This window comes from Sitodiplosis mosellana, unplaced genomic scaffold (genome assembly GCF_009176505.1).
Source record: "Sitodiplosis mosellana isolate CC-2019 unplaced genomic scaffold, AAFC_SMos_1.0 Smas_scaffold_30, whole genome shotgun sequence".
NCBI classification, from domain to species: domain Eukaryota; kingdom Metazoa; phylum Arthropoda; class Insecta; order Diptera; family Cecidomyiidae; genus Sitodiplosis; species Sitodiplosis mosellana.
In genome coordinates, this window is record NW_022595272.1 from 33305 (window position 1) to 42731 (window position 9427).

Below are 9427 nucleotides of genomic sequence, written 5' to 3' on the forward strand. Positions count from 1 at the left end.
ATCAAATATTTTCAATATCCAAAAATTATTTATTCAACTAACAGCTGTCATACCTCGTTCGAGTACTAGCTGTCATTAGTGCGAGCGAATACATTGTATATCACCGTCAAAATGTCTGTCGTACTTTAAACACCGCCAAAATGTCTAACGTACTTTGCTATAAACTATTTTCATTTCAATGTGAATTCAAGAGATGTGATTTAATAACGGCGATACGTTTATCATGCATTTGAATGAAATTGTTGAAATTTTGTAGTTTGATATTTTTAAATCTCTATAAATCATTGTTTGGTGGCCCTGAAAAGGGCCGTTCCTTGTACGGTTTGGTGTAAATTACAACGAATTTACTTCGACCTGGTGTATTTGGTAACGGCTTTGGTTCCTTCACTGACGGCGTGCTTCAGTTTCCAGTTGGTCGTATACATCGTTTGTTGCGTAAAGGAAACTACGCAGAACGTGTCGGAGCTGATGCACCAGTGTACTTGGCCGCCGAAGTGTTGGAATTGGCCGATAACGCTGCCCGTGACAACAAAAAGACTCGTATCATTCCTCGTCACTTGCAATTGGCCATCCGCAACGACGAAGAGTTGAACAAATTGCTTTCGGGTGTCAAAATCGCTCAAGGTGGTGTATTGCCAAACATTCAAGCAGTCTTGTTGCCAAAGAAGACCGAGACAAAAAAAGCCTAAACAGTTTATTTTTTACAAAGCGTAAATAAATCGGCCCTTTTAAGGGCCACCAAAATATATTTTATGGGGAATTCAAGAGAAAATCATCTTGTTGTCATTCTACTATTCATTTAAAAAAGGATTAGTAATTTGAGATTTTTATATTTTCATGAATATCAACGTAGAAATTTTGAAGTTCTATTAATGTGTATTGATAATGAAATATTTGATTTATGCCAATTCATAAAAAAAAGTCAGATTGAATAGATTCAATTAACAATTTGATTAGAACTAAAAAGAAAAAAATGCAGTTAAGTTTACTTTGAAACATGGTTCACTTTTTTATTTGGTATCGATTGCAGATCTGAGCATGAAGTAATGTTTATGGCTAATTTTAATCTAATGTTGGGAAATGTGAAGTCGGTGTTTTCCTGATTACAATTTCAATGCATTTTTGCAATCTGGCGGCATATTCACATTTGTCAGTGTGTCGAATCGGTCCACATTGTTTACGAAATTTGTCGGCAATCTTCGGATTATTGACAGTGAACTCCAATGCATCAACATTAAAACCACCATTCCAGATCTGAATTTTGATATCAGTACGAGAAGTTCATGTGATATGTTAAAATTCGAATTTTTTGTTCAGAACAGTATTATACTTACAACTTTCTGTACCGTCATTATACAATTCAGGTAACATTTATCGTCTTTGGTCAATAGGTCCAAATCAAAATCGGGAAGAGTCCTCGATTCGCTTTTGGGGAATTGCTTTTGACACGATCGAATTTGTCTAACTAGGATTTCATTTGCCTTTGAATAAAATTAAACATTCGAATTGTTAGTTTATCGATTTTTTTCAACTAAAATAAATAACTAATAAACAAATTTGAATCGTACCGAAACGGAAGCAAACAAAACACAAGCAACAAAAACGAATAAGCAGAACGAATTCATCTTTTGTTCAAATTCACAAGAAATTTCACAGTACTAGTGCGAATACAGTGAGTGTTCTAAGGAGACTGATGACAATTGCACGATATGCTTGCAATATATATACCAAATAATGAGGGATCTGGGCGAAAACCGGTAAAAATCACTGGATACTATGAAACAATTTAGAAGATTAATACACAATCATTCCACTTCATTACGCATCATTCTTGAGAGTGAAAATGTGCAATTCACTTGAAATCAAAGGCAACATCGTTGCTTGTGAAACATTAATCCAGCTCAAATTTGGTTTTGTTAAATTAAATCCAGACAATTGTAACTGATCATTGTCAACATGTCTGGGCCAATATGGTTGGCTGAGTTTATACGTAATTGAATGGTTTGGAGCCAAAATGTAATACAGAAAAGTTGAGCGGAAAAATATTAAATGAAAAGGAATAGCTATATAGTTCACTATAGTTTACTATACAGTTTACTATATACAGCTATCCCTTTTCCGCTCATTCATCATCGACATTTTTCCGCTCAACTTTTCTGTATTCCATTTTCGCTCCTAACCATTCAATTCGTATCATACTGGATAAAGTTAAATAATGCGATAAATGTAGCAACATAAAGTCAGTTTATACCGACTAGAGTCACTGATCTTGGTTTAAAAATGCCATGTATTACTCAATCTCAAACGAAGTGGCCGTTTAAGTCAATTTTGTAATCAATTTTGGTTTTTACCGTCAACAACCGGTATATGAACATACAGTGCGAGTGAAAATAAAAGTCACGACGATGTGTTGGTGTTTCAATTCTATACAAGATCATCAACCCGTCAGCAGAATCATATGATAGATGACCATAGCAAATATTAAATAATATGAGGATGACACATGACATGATTTTTAGAAAATAATATTTTGATCAAGTTTATTTAGATTCGACTTCGAATATATAGACAGTAGGTAAGGTTTGCATGAAAATGAAACAATTGCAGCTTCTTACAATGCAATCTATATAACAGATGGTGTTTGATTTTCAAAATAAAGGTGAATTTATTTCAAAAGTTTTTCATAAAGAGAATAGTGAAAAATATCGAAACACCGTTTACAGCTCGGAGGAGATTTTGGCGAGTAGGTGCACACTTCTCCTATCACAAAACTGGGAATCTATTTATTTAATCGGCGAAATGTTGTTATTTTTTTTTCGATTTCAATGCATCGTTCTTTCATAATCGGCTAGTAACCATTGCCTGGATTGTGCCATGATACGACAAACCTATTCAACGTGAAACATATTTTTTACTGTCATATTAACCAAATGTTACAGTTAACTCGATTTCTGAACATAGTAACCAGAAGCTTTCAATTGTATTTTTTGTCATACTGATGACCTAGCTGATGAACATTTTCGAAACGAAATATTCAATAGCTTTACAAACTACGATGTGAATAGACAAAATTCCAAAACAAATCTATTGACTAGATCGAGAGGAGAGTATGTGAAAAAATTCGAATATATTTTGAAAGAGGAGAGTATGATTTCTGTTGATTCTATCTGCGTTAAAAGGGAGTATGTTGGCAACCCGTCTAGCCTCCGCGGTTTTTCACGGTTTCCGCGGAACTGATAAAAGATAACAACATGGTGTCTTCGGCAAAGTTGTAGTACTCGAGGTCTTCTATAACATTGCTGAAGACATCTGTCTCTTATCTCTTATCAGTTGCGCGCAAATCGCGCACATAAAAAAGCAAATTTTATATAGAACTTTTTTTTTCTTATCATTTTTCGCGCTTTTCGCGGAACTGATAAGAAATAATTGACTTCAGCAATGTTATAGAAGACCTCGAGTGCTACAACTTTGCCGAAGACACCAAGTTGTTATCTGTTATCAGTTGCGCGGAAACCGTGGAAAACCGCCAAAAATGAACATACTCGCCTTTAACCATTTTTGAGTCGAAAGAAACTTACTCTCCTCTTTCGTAACAAGGTCAGATGAACTTACTCTCCTCTCGATCTAGTCAATAGAAATGAGACAAAGTTCAAAATTTAATGAAAATTTTTCAAAAAATATACATATGATCTGATAATTATATTTTCATTTGTCGATTAAAACGCAAATAATAAAAAATGATGAAAATTAAACAATATGACGGCGATTTTGGTGACATCGATCGAGGCTAACTTTGAGTAACGTCGACCGAAACGTGTAGTTGATTTTATTGGACAGACCACAGAAGCTAAAGAAGGTGATATACCATATATTGCATTGATATAAGAATACTGGACGATTCATGCCGATTTGCACCGGAGCTAACATCTCTGAATATGACGTATTGACCAATGCAGTGTGTGCATCGTCGTGTCAATATCCACCAAATTGCTGATTATATGTTGGGCGATACATGATTAATTCTGGTGGTATTTATCACACATATGTCGAAATGGATACGGTACCCTCTGGATATAATCCCGCACTTCTGGAGTCTATCATTGATTTTGGCATTATTCACACTGAAAAAATTCCATTATGACAAACTATAAAAATCATTAAAATGACAAACCGCAGAGTGAAAGAATATGAAACTGCGATGATTTCCGGTTGGGGATACGAAACTAACCCTAAATTTGTTATAGAAGATATTCCAAAAGTAAGTGCAAATTCTATCAATTCTTTGAGTAATTTTCGTTAAAAAGTGACTATCATATTATTTGAATGAAAATATGCAGCAAAATGAAGTGCTTAAATATGGAGAAATATACAACCACAGTGGAATATGCGCAACTGGAAAGTCTTCAATTGTCCGTTCCGCCATTTCTGATATGGGTGAGATCTTAGTGTTCATTCACCCAATTCTAACTACAAATCGATTTTTTTCCAAATTTTAGGTGCGCCAATGATATATCCGAGTACAACCGAACTGGCTGGATTAGGCAACTTCCGTCATCTTCAGGTAATTATAGAAAAGAACGTTTCAACACATGTCATGATCAATTTTTAATGCACTTGATTTATTTTCATCGTGCAGGCTCCATATGCGGAACATGATATATTTTTCGACGTTTATGTTTACGCAGAGTGGATTCAAAACAACATGTGCGCAAACGACAATACTGTGAATATCGATGTTGTGAACGAAAAAAATCAGTGTTGTTAGATAGGCTGGACAATTGTCCACTTTTGCATAAGCCAACACAAATTATCCAGCTCTCAAATGACGTCAAACGTATTTAAACGCATTCATTGCTTATGGTTGGCTTACGCTTACATTCTGCATAAGCCAGTGAATGGACTACGGTGGCGTATGCCATTCCATTACTGGAAAAAATGAAGTGAAACAGTTGATTATTAAAAGCAGACATTCCGTATGGCTGCATATTGAGCTGAGCTATTTACAAATAGCTGGCTGTTTGGTACATTTTGATTTTGTGACTATCGAGCCATGCAAATTCATGTGAGATGATAAATTTGGGACACCTTTTTCCATTCTTTCCATGAATTTGTGTCATATATTTATCATCTCACATGAATTTACATGGTTCGATAGTCAAAAAAACCAAAATGTACCAAACAGCCAGCTATTTGTAAATAGCTCAGCTCAATATGCAGCCATACAGAATGTCTGATTAAAAGTAGCTCTAATGCATTATTACATCCATTCATTATGAATTTTTCGTTGATTATTTTTGTTCTCTATCGTTTCAAAAATACTCTCAACACTTTAATCATTCATACAGAGCATTATTTGTAATCTTACCTATAAATGAAGACGTGTATCAGGATTTATGCAGTTTTTCTTTGGAATCTTTCTTCATTTCTTACAATTTTCGGCTAAATGTCATACAGATGTACATTAGATTAAGATTCGTCTTTATTTTAATTTTTTTTTTCTAGTGGGACCATGTAAAGATAAACTCAAAAACGAATTGAATCAAGATAGGTTGTATTACATTTATATAGCTGTTTAATTCTGTGGATGTTGCAAATGGGTTATTTGTGAGTGCTGCGCATCGGACATTGATAAATGCTCAAGATTGATGTTGATAATTGGTTTTTCAAGATCGGCCAAAGCCATTGATTTTTCCATTGAGTCATGTAGCACGAATGTTTCGCGAATATCCAGATCTTCAGTTGGTTCATCTAGCAGATGCACGCTGGATTCTCCAATGGTTTTATCGTCCAAAATAATGGACTGATCCATATTTAAAATGCAATCACCTTGAATGCAATCACCCTTAAATCCCTCCATATTATTGAAGTGATCGACGCCAAGAAATTTAATTTCATCATATGCCGATGATGAACTGTCAAGATTCAAGCAGTTATTTATATCGATTACGTTGGCTGTGCTGAGCAGATTTGGTCGGATGTATTGATTTTGGTTCATGACTGGTACAGCCGTCAATGGCGACGACATGGTGAGTTCATGTTGATGGTGCGAGTGAAGTGACATCGTAGAGGTTGGAGTATTTTCGGTGTAATTTGTCCACTCAACACTAATATTATTGCGATCGTCAACACCATCCAGGTTCATGTTCATGTTCATGTTCATGCTCAAGAATAAGTTTGGAGACAATCGTTCTGGCGAAAGGTTTCCAAGCGTAATTTTCGATTCAGGATCTAAATTATGTTGCATCATACCGTTTGCATCATTCAACATTTGATTTGCCGTTAGTTCATCCGTGTGATGGTACGTGTTTTTATGAGGTTGCGTTATTTTGTCATGTTCAGCTATCACTGGCAAATTCTCTGCAACAAATGACATAAATATAGATTTCTATTTCATGGTATTGCTTAAGTAAAATACCCAATTCTGTGGTTTGTCGATCAGCGTTCATGGAAGACTCATAAATGGTATCCGTTTTCATATCATCGCCGTCTTTGATGAAGACCTTTTCTTGCTTTCGATATTTGGCACGCCTGTTTTGAAACCATACTTGAACTCTAGCTTCGGTCAATTCGATACGCAATGCGAGCTCCTCGCGGAAAAACACGTCCGGGTAATGCGTACGATTGAACGCTAAACGATATTTGGAAAGCAAAAATGGTTTATTTTCTCATTGTTTCTTAGTATAAAATCCACCAACACAACACTAACCACGTTCTAATTCCTGCAACTGCATCGAATTGAAAGTGGTCCTACGTGAACAAAACAATAGAAAAGAATTATGGATGATTTAGTAATCTGTGGTTTGATCCACGCTTATGTGTTTCCATAGTCACCTGTATCGTCTTTGTTTCCGTTTCATTTTGTTGTCTTTTTTTCTTTTTTTCTCTCTATGGAATCGCCGAGAGATAGTTGAAATGTTCAAACGTTCATACGCACTCGTTCAAGTGTCTTTTTTTTTATTTTTATTGTTATTGTTGATGATGTGTAATGTATTCGAAACTGATATGGTTTCTTCTACCACTGAACTATTTATTCATTTATATACACATTTGCACTAAGCAAACGAGCAAACACAACAACAAGTAGTGAAAACCGAAAAGTATGTAGATTAGTCGGTGTCAATTGAACAGTGGAGATTTTGTATACTTTTCCACCTATGATGGTGTTAGATGTTTTTCTATTGCTTCGTTTCGTTCATTGAAAAAAACAACAATGACTTTATCATCTTCGCAGACTATTTTCCATTTGGTTTCCTTCAGTTTATCGTACATTTTTCGTGTAACATTTTAGCAAATGTGGTGGAATTTCTAAATTTTGTTTCTCCTTATATCAAAGAAAAACTTTCTAATTTGCCGTGAACGTATAGCATAACCACTCGTAACCGTCTCTTGAGATAAGGGCATACAAAACTACCATTATGTATGCTGAGGACAAAACACTTCCCATGAACGCGAACAACTTCAAAGGTAAGAATATGAGCTTCTTTAACAAAAAAATCGACCAATGCGAGAAAATGCAGCACATCTTGAACAAAAATTGATAGACATTTAAAATGGAATTTTCAAATAAAAACTGATCTACTTTTTCACAATAAAAACTGTTTAGGATTTTCCTTCTTTGGTGTCTTTCGTTCAACGTGGAAATGTCGACTAAATGACCGAACCATTGTTCCGAACAGCTTATTTTCTTGAACATGAAAAAAAAAATCGTGAAAACTTAGAAATGCTAATGTTTCCCACACATATTTACTACCTGACTAATTCCCTATCGTACTTAGAATGGTACGTATATTCGTTGGAAATTTTTGTGCATGTCATGAGTATGTCACATCAACTGATCAAATGTATCAGTGGTAAAAAACGTGGCGTTTTCTACAATCGTCATGAACAAAAATTAATCGAAGATGCATAGGTGCTTTACATTTTGTACCTTTTGGCGTGGGAGAATTTTGCGGTTAAGATTTTACGACTTTTGCACTTTTTGAATGAATGTTTGAAGAAAAGAGCTTAACGAAAGCATACCTAAAAAGTATCGAAATGATTTTCATTTATTATAACTATGTCCTTGTCCATCCTTCCGTCCGTATGATTCACTATAACTTTGATTAATTTCATTTAAATTTACTTTGACTTAGCTTATTCTATCCGTATGCTTTGCATGCGGTTCACGCTAAAAATATGCCTTAAATATACCTTTGACTCTGTATTGAACTATGTATAAAATAAGCGTAAGCGTGAAAATGGTAAAAACGTAGCGTGCGCAGGAAATACACGCGGTATATTTTTAGCGTAGTTTTTTTTATTGAGCTGTGAGACAAACAATCGCCACAGGAAAAGAGGTATGATTCGTATTGCGTATTTTGCTTATTTCACATAAAACAATGTGATGATTGTGCAGTGTGCACTACTGTTATTTTGTTGATTTTTACAATGCTTTGTTGGTTCTCCCATAGGAAAACATCAAAATCAGCAGCAAACGCTATCACTGGGAGGCGAAACAGCCGATTCGGAATCGCAAAGGAAAACGTTTGACTGCAGATTTCACGAAGATTGAGCAAGATGATTTGAAATTGTGACACAATTGAGCCGGCGACAATTGAAAAAGGAACGTGAGAAATTGCGACCAAAACCTAAAGCAGGTGAAGTGGTTGGAAATGCAGCAGAAAATCCAAATCAACAATTGAACAATCGGTTGGTGTCTAAGGTTAAAGTATACCGGAAAAACTGGCGATCAATCATTGAATCAAACGTTGAAACGGAGAATGCAGCTGCACAAGAAGAAGATGAAGCCACATACGTCGAAGATCTGACGCATCTTACTTACGAAGAGGCGGAGGCCTATTAACAACAGAGCAACGCGTCAAATCAGCATCCAACAGTACTGAAAACAGTTTGGCATCGTGATACAGTGGCTGCTAAATGCATCTTATACAAAGGTAATATTTTGATTGGCATGTAGAAATGGAACAGAATATGTTGTTATTATACATTGTTGTTCGTGATTTCAGGTCTTTTTGAGATGTTCAATGGATACACTCCCGACATATTTCTACTGGATCGTGGGCTCCAAATACACTTCGACGAGTTCAATACATACGTGGTTGAGACGTAGTAGAACGCAGCATTATTTTAGTTTTAATTTTGATTTTTCGATTTTAATAATAATTCATGTAACGTTAAGTTATTCTGATGGGAGCTGATTTTGTGCCCCGGCCAAAGTACCTACCGCTGTAACTAAAGCGAAACAGAGTCAAGTCAAATTTAAGATATTTGCTAAGCTTAAGGCATCATCATTCATCAACCCACAGTTTCTAATAAATCCAATGCCGTTATTTTATTTCTTTTCCACCGACGCAAAGACATGCTAAGACGCCATGTCATTTGTGCGACAACAATAGGATTCATAATATTTGATATGTACTATTTATGG

At 35.4% G+C, this 9427-nt stretch overlaps 3 protein-coding genes across 4 annotated transcripts; 2 read left to right on the forward strand and 1 right to left on the reverse strand.

The window, feature by feature from the left end:
* Positions 1–140: 140 nt before the first annotated feature.
* On the forward strand, positions 141–689 carry LOC129569016 (histone H2A-like). Its single transcript, XM_055447392.1, has 2 exons — positions 141–149; positions 405–689. The coding sequence occupies exons 1-2, from the start codon at positions 141–143 to the stop codon at positions 687–689; spliced, it is 294 nt and encodes a 97-aa protein (XP_055303367.1).
* A 672-nt stretch (positions 690–1361) lies between these two features.
* Positions 1362–7481, reverse strand: LOC129569133 (homeobox protein orthopedia). 2 transcript variants are annotated; one of them, XM_055447651.1, is made up of 5 exons: positions 6832–7481; positions 6707–6747; positions 6416–6628; positions 5366–6357; positions 1362–1481 (listed from the first exon to the last, which is right to left on the reverse strand). In XM_055447651.1, the coding sequence occupies exons 1-4, from the start codon at positions 6855–6857 to the stop codon at positions 5573–5575; spliced, it is 1065 nt and encodes a 354-aa protein (XP_055303626.1). In that variant the 5' UTR covers positions 6858–7481; the 3' UTR covers positions 1362–1481; positions 5366–5572. The 2 variants fall into 2 exon arrangements, with proteins under 2 accessions (XP_055303626.1, XP_055303627.1); XM_055447652.1 differs by lacking the exon at positions 1362–1481 and adding an exon at positions 3530–3624.
* LOC129569137 (uncharacterized) lies at positions 3607–4796 on the forward strand. Its single transcript, XM_055447660.1, has 4 exons — positions 3607–4258; positions 4338–4434; positions 4497–4561; positions 4637–4796. The coding sequence occupies exons 1-4, from the start codon at positions 4163–4165 to the stop codon at positions 4763–4765; spliced, it is 387 nt and encodes a 128-aa protein (XP_055303635.1). The 5' UTR covers positions 3607–4162; the 3' UTR covers positions 4766–4796.
* Positions 7482–9427: the final 1946 nt, after the last annotated feature.

Bases quoted from the DNA above. Each gene is read 5' to 3' on its own strand.
- LOC129569137 (XM_055447660.1), top strand. From the start codon at position 4,163: ATGACAAACCGCAGAGTGAAAGAATATGAAACTGCGATGATTTCCGGT. The intron at 4,435-4,496 runs GTGAGATCTTAG...TCCAAATTTTAG, and splicing joins TTCCGCCATTTCTGATATGG to GTGCGCCAATGATATATCCG. The intron at 4,562-4,636 runs GTAATTATAGAA...TTCATCGTGCAG, and splicing joins GCAACTTCCGTCATCTTCAG to GCTCCATATGCGGAACATGA.
- LOC129569133 (XM_055447651.1), bottom strand. From the start codon at position 6,857: ATGAAACGGAAACAAAGACGATACAG. The intron at 6,629-6,706 runs GTTAGTGTTGTG...AATATCGTTTAG, and splicing joins GTTGCAGGAATTAGAACGTG to CGTTCAATCGTACGCATTAC. The intron at 6,358-6,415 runs GTATTTTACTTA...CATTTGTTGCAG, and splicing joins TCGACAAACCACAGAATTGG to AGAATTTGCCAGTGATAGCT.